This window comes from Protopterus annectens, chromosome 3.part0 (assembly GCF_019279795.1).
Source record: "Protopterus annectens isolate FY-2018-M chromosome 3.part0, PAN1.0, whole genome shotgun sequence".
In the NCBI taxonomy this organism is placed as follows: domain Eukaryota; kingdom Metazoa; phylum Chordata; order Ceratodontiformes; family Protopteridae; genus Protopterus; species Protopterus annectens.
Window position 1 is genome coordinate 181,895,638 of NC_056731.1, and position 16,012 is coordinate 181,911,649.

The 16,012-nt window shown below is 41.0% G+C and overlaps 1 protein-coding gene across 1 annotated transcript in view; it reads left to right on the forward strand.

Moving 5' to 3' along the window:
• The window catches only part of LOC122796306 (aryl hydrocarbon receptor-like), a 1,394,090-nt gene that overhangs the window by 605,977 nt on the left and 772,101 nt on the right, over nt 1-16,012 (forward strand). The window contains exon 4 of the mRNA XM_044064677.1: nt 7,313-7,402. Coding sequence (XP_043920612.1) covers nt 7,313-7,402 — 90 coding nt within the window. The remainder of the gene's footprint in view (nt 1-7,312; nt 7,403-16,012) is intronic.

The following is a 16,012-nucleotide window of genomic DNA, read 5'->3' on the forward strand; positions in this document are numbered from 1 at the left end:
TAACACTCCAAACCCCCATCTCGCTCTTACTACTCCTAACAACTTTATACCATGCCAGCTCCTATACCTCCAATCAGCTTCCATTCTGGCACCATCCCTGACTCTATTAATGACTACTTCCCAGCTTTCATTTACCGTGCAACCACCTCCCATCCACACCAACATCAATATATTCAGATCTGCAACCTTAGTAAATTTGACCCCAAACCCTTCTCTAACTATCTCAAACAAATGAATTGGAACATTCTAAAAACCCTTCCACTCGATAAAGCCATAGACCACTTTAATTCTACTTTCCTAGATGCTCTAAATTCCCCAGCTCCACCAAGGAAAAAAAGAATAAAAACTATAACTGCCCCTTGGCCAACCAAATAAACAAAGCAAATTGTGCATCAAAGAAACAAATCCTGGAAGCTTTACCAAAAGAATAAACTTCCCCAAACCCTTCTCCAGTATACACAGCTCCGTAACTTTGCAAAAAAAAAAAAAAACAAATCTTCAAAGACAAAAAAATCCTACTACACTAAGCTCCAGTCCAACCATCCCCAAAACCCTAGGCTTCTTTTGAACTCCATAAACTCACTCCTCAACCCAGGCTCCAAAAATAGCCCCTGTCAAGACCCAAGTAAATCTGACCTCAAATTAGCCTCACTATTCAACTCTTTCTTTATAGAGTCAATATCCGACCTAACGAAAACTTTTCCAAACAATGACCCATCTCTCCTACATTCCATCTCATCTAAGTCCCCAAATAATCCCCCCCATGTTTGAGCTTAAACCTGTCTCCACTAACTACATAAAAAGACTCCTATCCAAATTTAAACCCTGCTCCAATGCACCTGACAACATCCCCTCTTCCTTTCTCAAGTCTGCTGCTGATGGTATAGCTCTCCCAATTAGTATCCTAATTAATAGATCCATAAAGGAATCCTATGTCCCTAAACTCTGGCGTTCCACCTTTATTCTTCCTCTCTACAAGAGAGGCAAAAACACTAACATTTCAAACTTCCGCCCTATAGCTGTTCTCTCTCCAATCTCCAAAATCCTAGAAAAATGCATCCACCTCCAACTTATGCCTTTTTCCGACTAAAAAACAACTTCTTACCCCTACCCAACATGGCTTCTGACCAGGACATAGCACCATAACAGCTCTGCTCTCATTCTTAGAAACTGTCAGTCAAGCCCGAGATTCTGGAAACTTAGTATCCACAGTGCTCCTAGATCTCTCTAAAGCATTCAAAACTGTTTCCCGTAAGCACCTTCTAAGTTACCACTGAAGTCTAAATCTCTCCCAAAACACTCTTTCCTAGTTCTCAAGCTATCTGTCAGATAGATCTCAGGCTGTGAAATAGAAAAAAGGCACCTCACCTTTCTTACCCACCCCTACCAGAGTACCACAGGGTCCATCCTCGGACCAATGCTGTTTAATATCTTTATCAATAACTTTCACTCTGCTATTCCTAATGCCAACGTCATCCAATATGCAGATGACTTTACACTTGTCTGCTCTGCATCTAACCTCCCTGAACTCATATCTAAAACTCAGACTGCCTTCTCAACTACTGAGATCTGGATGTGAAAAATCTCCTTTCTCTCAATGCTAACAAATCTAAAATACTACTATTCACACCCTCAAAATCTTTCTCTTTTGATAGAAATTCCTTCCAAGTCCTTAGCCAAAGCAACTCTCCGATCAAAATTATTCCCTTTGCTGAACTACTCGGTGTGACTATAGACGAGCACCTCAAGTTTGACATCCATATTCAGCAAAATATAAAGGAAACCCACCAAAAACTAGGTATGCTATACAGAAACAACTTCCTCTCTACGTCTACCAGGCATACCCTGGCCTCCTCTTACCTCCTTCACTCTCTTCTGTATGGTGCCCTGCTACTAACTAACCTGTCCTCTTCCATCACTTCCAAACTTGAAAGCTGTTATAACAAAATTTCTAAATTTGCCACCAAAGCCAAACATTCGACTCATCACTGTGTTACCCCCCAATCCCTCAACTGGTTAAAATTCACAATTTACCTGGACTTCCTCTAGCTCACTATAGCACATAGACTAATATTTAATCCAACCAAATGTCCCACTCTAACTAACATCCTTCCACCATACACCCCAAATAGAACTCTCAGATCTGAACACCAAAACTTAATTACTGTCCACAAACCTAAACATCCTGCTGGACAACTTCTCCTCTCCTTCTCCTTAGGTAAGAAATGGAACTCTCCCCCTTCCACACTAAGGACAATGTCAAACACAAACAACCTAAAAACTCAGCTTTACACCTACCTCTCCTCCAAATGGAACTGTAACTGCATTCTCCCTAACAAGAACTCTTTAACAAAAGCCCCTGGGAGGGTATCCTCCTGAGTTCCTAAACACCTTATAGCTGGCTATAACCTTCTATAGCTAATTCCCATATGATCTCTCACACTCTGTAAATATTGTAAATAGCCTTTGACTTTTGACTTTAACTGTGTGAATTTGTTAAAATGTATCTGCACAATATTTTTCCACTATGGGCAATATTGCTCACGATTTGTATTATTTGATATGTATTTGTACTTGTACTTTTATTTGTATTGGACTGCTATCTTTACTGTAATCTGTTTCATGGAGCTTTTCTCCCCGGGCTCCACTGAAAACAGGCTCTCTGGGCCCAGTGGACTTCCCCGGTAATCAAACTGGAAATTAATAATAAATAAATCAGAGTGGGGTCTGACATTGCCGTGTATGCCAGGCATAGATCTCCCCACAAAAGCCTGTAGGAGACAGAATACAGGGATAGGGCCTTGAGGCGGTCTGCTTAGGACGTATTACTTATGCCCTATATTCTTTTAGCGAGGAACCTCTTTGGACGTTCCATACCTATGATATGCCTGGTTAGGTACATACCAAAGGGAGCATTAAACTCAATGGTAGGTCTGATGAATGCCGAATACAGTGGAACAATGACTTCCTTGGACTTAGATGCCATACCTTTGTTTATAAGTTGCGCAACATAAAATTATTTCCTCACCACTGTAGACACTTGATGAACAAAGGCTAGATTACTATCTATGTGTGTCCCTACATCCCTGACTACTGGGTCAACTCTAAGGGCTGTGTTGTCAGTGTGATAGTTTCCAGGGATGGAAGACTTCCCAAAGGATACAATTATGCATTTCTTGGCATTTAGCTTTAGTCCATGACTCTGACACCAGTTGTGTGTCTGTATCAGCCCTTCCTGGAAAACATTTGTGTCAGTGTGAGATTCAGTGACAGCTCCTAATTTGCAATCATCTGCAGATTTAGTCAGCCAGAGACCACTAACATTGGCTTTGACTTCTAAGAAGTAAATGCCAAAAAGGAGCGGTCAAACAACTGATCCCTGAGGGCTCCACTTGTGACTGGCCTCTTTGTAGAGATAGACTCCCCAATTCTAACTTCTTGGGTCTTTTCTGTGAGCCAGTTAGCTATTCACTGGGTGACATATGGGTTTGTACCTAACCTCTTGACTTTGTCAACAATGCCCAAATGGGGTATTGTGTCAAATGCCTTGGCCAGTTCAAGGTAGGCAGTGTGAATGATTTTGTCTTCATCCATTGCTTTGGTAACCTTCTCAAAGATGTCCACCAGGTTGAGTAGGCATGATCTGCCCTTTACGAAACCAAACTGAGTTGTGTCCAGTGTCTGGAGGTTTTCCATATCTCTGCTGATCATCTCTATGATAATTCTTTCCATGGCTTTACATATAAGACTATACTTGTTTTCCTCTTCAGAAGTAACCCAAAGTATAAAAATAAACAGAACAGCTTAAGAAATAAGAACATTTACATGGAAAGAAATTTTCATCATTCATCTCCAAATTAGTACTTTATGTAGCCTGCTGAAAGCCATGTGAGCACTTTTGTGCAAGGAAGAGCATTAGAAAGTTAGCCAAGAAGATTTATCAACATACACAATGAGGAACAAACATAAGACACACACAATGTATTGTACAGTTACTCAGTGATTACTGCTCACCCAGACTTTTTTCATGTTCACATTTTGGAAAACCTAAATAAACTAAAGGAGACACATGATGGCAGAGACATCAACTGCCTAGTGGAAACCAGTGAACTATACTGGCAGATACTGTTAGATGAATGCAGTCTTCCTGGGCTCAGCGTTGTCTCTGTTAACAGCCAGCTCAAACTGGAGAAATACTTTAGTAAGATATTAATGATGAAAAATGGGAACAGAACTGACAGTAACATGACTTACTGATAGTGACAACTCTGAGATCACAACTAGGACACAGCGCAGCATGCCTCAACCAATCTCTACTTTCAGCTTTAAGTCTCATCAAAGACAGTATCCCCAGATTGATCTCCTGGTTAGCACATGATCCCTTTATTCTTCTGGTTAACACATGTTCCTTTTTACTCATTCTTGGTTACTGGTAGGACAAATAAATTAGAAGACTCTTGTTCCTCAGTGTACTTGCTGATCTTAAGACTTCCCTGAGGAATCCCCATGGATCCATTGTGGAACATATTTTTTTATTTCTTTACATCTTATCTTTAATTTCAGTACCACCTCTGATTTGCTGACCTCCTGTCTTTACTGTAGAGAGATGTAGAGATCTGTTTTTTTTTTGTTAAGTTTAATTTTTTTCTTTCTTTTTGTGACTTTTGTGGCTTGTGTGCTGCTATGATCTTAGCAGATGCATTTTTATCATACTTATTGTACAAGGATAGAAATGCCACAGGACTTTTGGCTAATGAGGTGGAAATGGATTATCTATACCTTTTGAATGTTACTTGCCAATTATGGGTACATTAAACAAGATATAACTGCTTTATATCTTTTGAAACAAATTGCCAATATTTTTTTAAACATTTTTATACATCGGTATCTGGTTTAGCTGCAGGATCCCTGCTTTCATATAGTCCAAGATAGCATGTCTTCCCCACACATATCTTTCTTTATTCACTTTACCTTTGATCACTCATTAGGAAATCCAGCTACCTAGTCATTGATTCTCCTTACCAATTTCAGCACAGTTGGTCATAGCTTACCATGACCCCACTGGTCAAACTTTCCACCCATACCTCGATTTATTGGCTTTTTCTTAGCTCACACAATTGGCTGAATTAGCATAATCTGATGCTGTTTTTACAGTGGCACTTCCTCATCTGCACCAACCCTCTCCTTATGCACACCATAGAAATGTCCAATTAGACTTCTGCACACGGAAAAAAACTGTCTGCTTTCTTTGTAGCTTTGACTCTTACACATAGTTTTAATTTTTGTCAGAAGTAGTCCTGCATATTGACATGAAAACAAACCTGACACAATTCATATATTTGGCACTTTGCTGCTCTGATACTTCTATGGCATTCAGGTGTGGTCTTGGGGCAGATCCTCATATATAAACAAATATCTTTCACACACTGGTGATTTAATTCAGCTGCAGAGTCCTTATTTTTATATTACCCATAATGTCACTATTTGTACTGCATTCCACGCCCCTTCTGTTCAGCTTTCCACACACACTATGATTTCTTGGCTTTCAGTTCCCCCACACAATTGGCTTATTTCTCCCAGTCCTCTGCTCTTGTAGTAATGCAGGTTTGCCTGTCTAATATGCTATGTCATCACTTTCGACCTCTATGGGACTCTACAGTTTAACTTCCAGCAAAAAAAAAGTTTCTGTTGTTTTGGCCCAAGACATAGTTTTAATGTCATTTTGAAGATTTCCCTCACATTTGGGTAAAGGTACACATAATGTGGTCTGGTTGCTTTGTTCTGTGCTGCGCTTTCATAGCATTGAAGTGGAGGCTGAATTTTGGCTTTAGGAAGATTCTTAGATCTCTTTGGACTTGTGTAACACTGGTGACTAGTTCAACTGCAGAGTCCCTTTGTGATGTAACCCACATTTTCAAAACTCCCCACACCCAGCCTACATTTTTTATCACTTAAGTGTTCATTCTCCAACAAGCAGCATTCATTTTTTAGCTAATCTAACCACCTAGACAAATATTCCCCTTTTAAATCCTAGACCACATCAGTGGCTGCAACATTCCATATCTAATTGGCCACCCATTTCACCATACCACTGCTGGTTGGCTTTTTAACTTCCACAGGATTGGCTAAATTCTCTCAAACCACTGGAGTGGTGGATTTTCAGCTAAACACACTGCACACTTACCTCAGCATACTGAGGAGCCTCAGAGTTCAACTTCCACTGAAACAGCAACGTTTTATTATCGTTGATTTTTTAGCAATCTTTTAATGTTAGCCCAATGTAGTCTCACACTTTGGGATGAAATTGCATCTAAAAAGGATCAGTTAATAAAGCAAGCACCCTATACAGTTGTGCAGCTCAGTTCTGTATCAAGCATACCCTGGAACCATGCATTCCTCACCAGTTTGCCTTCAGTTTAAAACATGTACCCTTTCCAGTTTTAGGTCAGTCCCTCCAATCACCTGGACCCGTTTCAAACTGAAAGTGTTCAGTTAAAAAAGTGGTTTGACATTATTGGACCCCCTAACACACACACACACACACACACACACACACACACACACACACACACACACACACACACACACACACACACACACACACACACACACAATCAACTTCCAAGGATGGATACTAGAATTAGAAAACTTCCTCACCCACAGAGTTGTTTTCATCTTAGCCACACCCAGTTCTACATGGAGGATTGCATGTCAGGTTCACAAAAATTAACATCCCCATCACACCTCTGTAGACCATCAGTAAAAGGTCAGAATTTCCTGGCTACACTGTAGGCATACTACCACAGTTACTTCATGTGCTGGTCCCATGCAGTCCTTTTGTTTTTTAATACAAGGACACCAACAAAGATGCACCCACAGGACATACACACACCTCTACATTCCCAACACAGTGACTTCACAGTGTTTGAAAATATTTTATCATAATCTCTGCCCTTGTCTGGCAGCCCCACTCTTGCCCACCTCTTCTAGTCCTCTTCTCTCCCAGCCACAGACTGGTACTCATCCACATTAAAGACACACTCAGTATCCCTTCCTGGTAGCACATTTGTAAACAATACTGAGCAGGCATGTGTTTGTTCATTTATATTGTAAAATAATTGCTTATTATTCTGTATATGCAAACTAAACATACTAAATGCAGCATATACTGAACTGTATATCACTTACTTTTGCAAAGCATAAGCATAGAAGTATATGGACAGTTATGTACATGGCAATTTCATTGTTTTGTCTTTGTTACAAGTGTTATCCATTATGTGGTTTGTTACTTTCTATACAATTTCTTTTGCAGGCCCTGAATGGTTTTGTTCTTGTGGTAACAGCTGAAGGCTTGGTGTTCTATGCTTCTCCTACAGTTCAGGATTATCTTGGGTTCCATCAGGTAGTATTGTTTTTTTTTATTTTATGTATAGTTCTCATTTTGTTTAGAGATTCTGTGATTTATTTACATGTGTATTTATTGTATTTCTTGTATAAATTGTACACTGAGAATTACCTCAGATGTCCTCCGAGTGAGTATAAATTAGCTACCAAGAACTTGACATATTCATTTGGTGTCTTAATTCCACTTTTCCAGCCATTTGTTGTCAGAACTAACTAAACCTCCACTGAGAGATATTTGTAGTAATGGGATGCAGTAAGATGATTCTGCAGCTAAAATAATTTTCATCAGAAATATATCAGATCTGTGGACACAAGGCAGAGAGGCTATGACTTCTGCATATAGGGCGAATATGACAAGAAACCAGAAAGCATTTCAATAAAATGTAGTTCATCAGATCTGTTTGTCCATATCATTTTGTCACCATAAAACTGCCGGGGGAACTTTATCTTACCTTATATTTAATTGGAGGTCCTGACTACTTGGTGAAGTCAGTGGGTTTGTCCCACAAAACAGATCTGATAAATTATGTTTTATTGCATTGTAATTTGCTAATTTTTTGTTGATTCTGTATATAGAGCTAAGAGAAAACATTTGCAGGGTATGTGCCCAGAAAAGAAGCACTGTGCTGCTGAGTGAATCATTGGGCAATTTTGGAGTTGTTTTAAAACTAAAATGAATTAGATCTTTTATCCTGAGAGAGTGGAAGTGAGACAAAATGCCTCCTTGTAGTGGATAGTGGATAGTGGATAGTGGATAATGGACTAAAAATCCTTAGATAGCTTAAAAAGAGTCTGTAGAGGTGGAAGTTGTGAGCTTAACGGAGACAACTATCTAGATGTTTATTTCATGTATGTAAGTACTATGTAAGTCACAGACTTAGCAGATGACTGTGTCTATCTGTTTCATATTTTACATTTACAGATATTCCACAGGTAGAAAAACACTGGTGTGTCTAATTCGTCAAGACATCCCATGTAGCAAGGTGTGTCTAATTCGGCAAGACATCCCATGTAGCAAGTTAAAGCTGTCGTGTTTACACTGAGGTTATGGATAAAAAATTCTTAGGAACTGCACTGCTCCATGTGAAGGGCACACTACACAAAGAAGAAAATAAAAATGTTTTCTTTGGCTCTGTGACTTGGTCTATATATATATATATATATATATATATATATATATATATATATATATATATATATATGTGTATAGATATGGATATAGATGTAGATATATATTCATTCATTAGTGATTCTTTTTCCTGATGTCTGTCTTATCGTATTCATGGTCATTGGGGACCCAGAACCTTTCTCAGCAAGAGGTGCAAATGGACATAAGGCAGAGAAGCAGTCTCACACACATACTCAGTTGCATGTACGCAGACACACACAGACACACACACACACACACACACACACACACACACACACACACACACACACACACACACACACACACACACACACACACGCACACACACACACACACACACACACACACACACACACACACACACACACACACACACACACACACACACACGCACACACGCACACACATAAAATGAAATGCACACACATCCGTGTACCACATTCACAGTTATGGCTATTTTAGTGGCATGACTAGCTCTCCTATCGGCATGTATTGGGAACTCAGAGGAAAGTAGAGCACCTGGCAAATACCTGCTGCTGACTCGGGAAGAACGTGCAGAATCTGCACTGCATAAAGGGCTTCCACAGTGGGATCAAGTGCTCTGAAGCAGCAATGGTAACCTATGCAACTTTGCATTTTTGTAGCTTAATACAGTTAGTGCCTGCTCCATTCCATTCAGTGCTTAGCAGCTCCATGCAAGTCATAGCTCTTCTCCTAACTGCAAAACTTTGTTAAGCCCTTTTCCCATATATTATTAAGCATACCAGTCATTATCAGTAATCAGAATCAGACCCTGCATGCAAAAGCATGTCTAGTCTTCTTTCCCAAAAGCAGACATATAGTTTTGACTCTGAAAGTACATCCTTTTCTTACTTTGTTGAAAAAAATAATCTCTTTCAAATCCCATTTAAAACCAGTCGAAATTGCAAATAAAATATTCTCATTCCTTGTAATGTATCATTGCTATGCAAAGGAATCGCCTTGTATGAGCAGTACTGTGCTGGCAGTAAAACCTGTGATACTCTGCTGTCTAAGTGTAGTTCTTATAATAACCATTACTTATGTGCATTCTAATCACACTGAAGTATGAGGTCACACTTCTTTCTGTCTGATGTTTCCAGATTCCATTTGTTTAAGGTGTGGTAGTGGTGGACAGGTATTACTTCTGAAGGTAATAAGAAAAGTTGTTTGATGATCCCACAGTAACTAACCAGGAGATGGAGAGTGAGCATACATTTAACTTTAATACAGTTTTGTACATAGACATAACTCAGTATCGTTAACATTTGGGAGACATTTGTACACGCAGCTGACGTGGTAAGGAAATGCATTTTCTGCACCAGATTTTGCATAGTTCCTAAAGTAAGTTGAGTAAGCAGCTGTCCATCTTCAGGAGATCTAAACTGTACCTCTGTTATTCTCAGAAGCCTATGTGTTGCAAAGTACCATTTTTACATAAACTATCATTTTGTTTATTAGTTTTTTCTTGGATTTATCTTTTAGCAATTTTTTTGATGCTAGTATGTTCTTATGGAGCAGTAGAAATGCTCACTCGAGATAAACTTGCAGAATAAAAGTCTGTTTAGTACAGAAAGTAGTTGATGTTTGGTTACACGGTTATTCTGTGTTTTAACTAACATTTGGCTGTGAAATCCAACCACCTTAAGGATGTTGTTCATTTGGTATTTCCTTAGCATTAGCCAACAGAGTGGTACAGCCTTCAGCCAAAGAAAATAAGCCATTTTGTTATTGCATTCAGTTCTGAGAGTGCATAATGCTTTTACACCCATTTTTTTAACTGAAAAGTTTACTTAATAGTTTATGAACTCTTAGCGTTCATCTTTTTTTTTTTTTTTGTTACATGATTGGGATAGCCAGGTATTCTTTGTCGTTCACAATTTTGCTGCAGAACTACATCTGGCAACCATTTTGTTCATGATTTGTTGCTATATACATTTAAAAAATTAAATAAGAATACCACAGAGCCTCGATGAATGTCATAGTATTAGTACAGTTGCTTGATTTGTGGCAAAACAGGCATATTACAGTAAGTTTATTGTTGAACTAAACTGTCATGTAATATTCTTTCTCAAAATTAATGGAAATATGAATTATATCAAAAACACTCTGAAAGAAGGCTGACAGATTATATTTGTAATTATAGAGTTGCAATTTGCATAAGTAGTAGATATGTACTCAGTATATCATTTAATCTGTGGAAAGCCTTCTGCAGTGGATAACTGTTAGGAATTCCTTTTCTGCTGTCCCTACCTTGACAATCTTTCTCTGTCATCCCAGTGCTCAAATTCATATACCTCTTGCTCTTGTGTGCCAGTATCATGTACCAGGCAAGGCTGCATGCCTACCTCTGTAAACCTCACTTTAACATCCCCCCATCCAATGAGAGAACAGCCTGTAAGATAAGTGACAGAACACGCAGATACAAAATGCAAAAATATGATATGGTATATGCATGCCTGATTTACAAGAAAATCTATTCAAAACTTCATGGTTGTCCAAACACAGGATGGCAGTGACAGATCAATAGGTGCCTATTACAAAGGGTTTCCTCACATACTGACTGATATAGTAAGTACATATCTGTCATTTCTGACTTTAGCAGCCTTATGCAGTATATAACTTATCAGAAAAATATCCCAAGCATTCAAATTAAACCTTGCTTATGGTTAGATCTGGAAGCAGAATACGATCAGGTACTTAGTTCATAGGTTCATAGGTAGATACTAGGCTATCTGCCCTAAGACATTTATAAGCCTAGCCAGAGCGTGTTTGGCTTTCACCTCCCTTTTAGATTTGTTAACTGTGCCTCTGTATAGTAGGTCTCAGAAGATAGCCCTTAAAGGTTAGTTTACTGTGCCTCTGTCTAGCAGGGACACAGAAGAGATCCCAGGGGTAAACTTACGATCTCCCATCCACTCGTCAAGATTTCTCTTGAAGAGGGTCAGTGAGGGGCTCTGCCTAACATGAACTGGGATTCTGTTCCAGAGTGAGGGGAACCTCCGGGATACGAATCTGTCCATCCAGCATGTCCTATTTATTGCTGTGCTGAGGTTCAAGTCCCTGGAGCGTGTAGCTCCAAGGGATTTGGATTTCCTGAGGTGGAGCATGTCCATTAATTCTGGGTTAGACATGGCTTTGTATGTCAGGCATAGCTCGCCTCTGAGTAGGCGGTAAGCAACTGAGTAGAGCTGGAGTTTCTTTAGTCAAGCTGCATAAGGCATCTGTTTGAGGCCCGTGATCCTCTTGGTGAGGTACCTTTGGGGTCTCTCCAGTTGCTGCATGTGTCGGGTAAGGTACATCCCAAATGGGGCATTGTACTCGATTATGGGCCTGATGAGTGATGAGTAGAATGGTACGATGACTTCTCTTGATCTAGATGTGAACCCTTTCATGATAAGGTGGGCTATATAGAAGGTCTTTCTAACCACTTTGGCAACGTGATTGTCAAAGGAGAGAGTTATATCTACTTGGGTCCCCAAATCCCTAATTACTTCTTCCGTACTTAATGGATTACCACCTATGTGGTAATTTGTGGGCACTTTGTTTTTCCCAAAGGGGATGACTATGCACTTTTTGGCATTTAGCTTGAGGCCGTGGTTCTGGCACCAGGTATCTGTCTCTGTAAGACCCATTGTGTCAGCCGTAGAGTCGATTATGGCTCCCAGTTTGCAGTCATCTGCGAACTTGGTCAGCCATAGTCCTCCCATGTTAGCCTGTACCTCAGAGAAGTATATACCGAACAAAAGAGGTGCCAGGACTGAACCTTGTGGGATGCCACTTGTAACTGGTTTAGAGGCTGACATGGTACCTGCAATTCTGACCATGTGGGTTCTATCCCTGAGCCAGTTTGAAACCCATCTTGTGACATAGGGGTTGATATTTAAGCTGGTAAGCTTACTTATGATGCCCGAGTGGGGTATTGTGTCGAAGGCTGTTGCGAGGTCCAGGTAGGCTGTGTGGACTACCTTCCCCTCATCTATGGCCTTAGTAACTGTTTCAAAGAAGTCAACTAGGTTTAAGAGGCAAGATCTGCCCTTAACAAAGCCGAATTGGGTAGGGCCCAGTGTCTGGAGGTTCCCAATGTCTTTGTTTATGAGTTCCATGATGATTTGCTCCATAGCTTTGCAGACCAGACTTGTCAGGCTTATAGGGCGATAGTTCCCGGGGTCCCTTGTGGCACCACCTTTGTGGAGCGGGACCACTGTTGCTGTACGCCATTCTTTGGGTACGTATCCTGTAGTAAGACTGAGTTTGAACAGTGACTTTATGTGAGGGTTCAGTTCTTCTTGGAGCTCATGTAAGACGCAGCCCGGGACACCGTCCGGTCCCATAGATGCTGTGTTTTTTGCTTTGGAAAGGGCAGCTTTCACCTGTGCATCTGTGATGTCTGGGAGGCTACATTCTGTTGGGATAGACATTTGCTCTTTTGTGGGGGAAGGGGGGGAGAAGTTTGCACTGAATCTGTCTGCCAGGATGTTGGCAATGTCTGTGGGCTCAGTGTATTTTTTGCCATGTTGCACTAACTCAGAGCATATCTGGGAGTTGCCACCCAGATTCCTGACATAACTAAAGAAGGCCTTGTGATTATCTTTAGCGTCTTGGGCAATGCTTCTTTCGAAGCTGGCCTTTGATGATTTTATGAGAGATCGTAGTTTCTTGCTAGTACTGATCAGAGATGCCTTCCCTTTTTGGGATTTTGCTCTATCATGTAGTAGCTTTCTCCTTCTGTTGTATAGCTTATTTATGGCCGGAGTCCACCAGACTGGTCTCCTGCTTTTAGAGGAGTGAGTCTTGGTTTTATTTGGGATAGCACGATCCATGCATTCCTGTAGGTGCTCATAGAATGCGTTTGTAAAGGATTCTGTGGTTTGGGCAGTATTTTCTACTGGCCTGGGGGTTTTGAAGGATTCCACCTCGGTTTTGAGAAGTGTGAAGTTTGCTTTTGAGAAATTTTTCACAGTGGTTTCCTTGGCTGGGAGTGGGGACGGGATATGGATGTCCAATGAGATTAGTTTATGGTCTGATCTTACCAATGAGGGGTTTACCTCTGGTGTGGAACATAGAGTCCTCATGTTGGTGATGACCAGCTCCAATATGTTGTCCCCTCTTGTGGGAGTGGTGACCAGTTGTTCCATAGCGTTTGAGTTTATAAATTCTAGGAACCGTTGGGCAAGGGTGTTGGGGCTTGAGTAGTTTACCCAGTCAATGTTTGGGTAGTTGAAGTCACCCAGTATTATGGTGTTTGGAGAGACCTTCATATTCTCCAGTGTTCTCAGGAAGGCCGAGTGGGGTTCCTGAGATTGGGAGGGTGATCTGTAGCAGGCTACAAATTGAATGGCAGTTTTGCCCACTGTTAGTTGCACATGGATGGTCTCCAATGCTTCGTGCAGTGCCACTAACCTGGAGGTGTGGGTATCTTTGATGAATATGGATGCTCCCCCTCCTTTTGTGTTTCGGTCCGGGTTTTGGGGCCGAAAAGCATGGTATGAGTTATAACCTAGTAGTGCTGGGGTGCTCTCGGGGGCCTTGAACCAGGTTTCTGTTACTGCACAGATATCGATATTCTCCATACTGAGGAGAGCCTCGAGTGCGTGCATCTTGAGGTTTAGACTTCTGGCATTGAGTAGCATTACCCTTAGTTTTTTTACTCCTTGAGTTGTCTATGGAGGTGGGTTTGTCTTTTGAGCTTTGCCTAAAAAGGCACTATGGGGGGTGGCAAGAGCCTTAGCCAGTATTCGAATGCCCAGGGGTTACAGGTGCAAGCCGTCCCTAGCAAAGCATCGTGGCTTGTCAAGCATGTCATCCCAGGCTGACAGACACTGGATCCCCTTAGAATGACACCAATTGTTAAAATTGATCATTTTGTCTTTATACTGTGGCACCATTCTTGATGAGGGCAAGATGCTACTCAAGGTCAGGGTCATACCGGCCTGGGCTACATGATCAGAGAGCTCCTCGATGTCTCTTTTCATGTAGTCCAGGGAGGTACGTCTCAGGTCATTCACACCAGCATGGACAATGACGGAGTCATATTTGTACTTGCTTTGGAGTGACCTGAGTGCTTGTGTTATGTGGCGGATCCTGGCACCCAACAGGCAGTTCAGTGACCTTCTCCTTGTTCAGTCTGGTGAGTGGCACGTCAGTGTGCCTGACAATGGAGTCACCTATTACAAGTGTATTTGGTGTATTGTTTAGCCTTAAGGGCTGTGACTGTGTGGCACACTGACTTTGTGAAATATGTGATAAGTGGGTATTGTTGCGGGGTAGTGGTTGCTTGGATGTCTGCTTTGGAGGTCTCTGCTGCTTTGGTAGGTTTTTATTTAGAGCCTCCAAGTATGTTTTTGTGTGTTTATGTGTTTGGTTTGCTGATGCGATTGGTCTATGTGAGACTGGATTTCTGATGTGAGTGGTTACCTTCTCCTCCTGACTGACTGTGCCAGTCTTGGGTTGAGAGAGCTCAGCCTCCAGTTTGGCTGTATTGTTGCATCTCTCACATATATTTGAGCTTGTTGGGAGGAGGAGAGGGTGGTCTGTGTACATAAGGCAATTGTAACATAGCCTCAAGATTCCCAGATTCACCAGCTGAACTGGAGAGTAAACCTGAAACTGACCTTTGGACATACCAGAATAGTATAAGGAACTTGCTTTTTGACTGATCAGGAAGGACCAATAGAGAGCCAAGTACTTATAAAGAGTATAAGAGGGTGTAGTGCTTAAATTTGTTAGTGTTTACTTATAGGCTATGAACAAGTGCTGGGCTTTAGAAGGAAAATAGAGTGCTTACTTTGAGAGTTAGAGCAGTCCTAAGGGAAAAAGTGAAGAGCAGATTTTGTGGAGCCGGGAATAGTTTAAACCTGTTTAAGTGGCGCTGCCTAATGCAGAGCGGTGCGCAAAATCACGCAAAACCGCGCAAATGCGGGTTTTAAAGCAGGGAAACTGAAAGAGATAGGCATTGACCGAAAACAGCCAATAAGCTACTAGTTTCTGGGCTTAGACCATTCCTCCAGGGACAGATAGGCTGCTCAAAGCTCCCCACCTCACTGGTGAACAGAGAAGCTTCCTCCTATCCAAGTAAGGATATGGGCAACAAAGGAACCTATACCACAGTCCGGAATTCAGCAAAGCCTGAAATCTGGACTAATCTAGTTCAGTAAGGTGGGAAAAAGAATATTTTTTTTTTGTTTTTTTGCAGAGAATAACAGAAAATCACACAGAAAACACTGTAAATGCTATAAACAGGCTAGCACACGTGAGTGTGTAGCCTACAACAAGTAAACAATTAAAAAACAACTTTTTTGAAAGTGCAACTGTAAAAGCAGGTAAGGCAATAAAATTTTAAACTTTTCAAACACAGATCTGTTAGAAAGTCGCTTTTTAGGTGGGAAAATGCAGTCGGAGCAGAAAGCAAAGAAACAAATACTTAAATCTGTTGAAAGT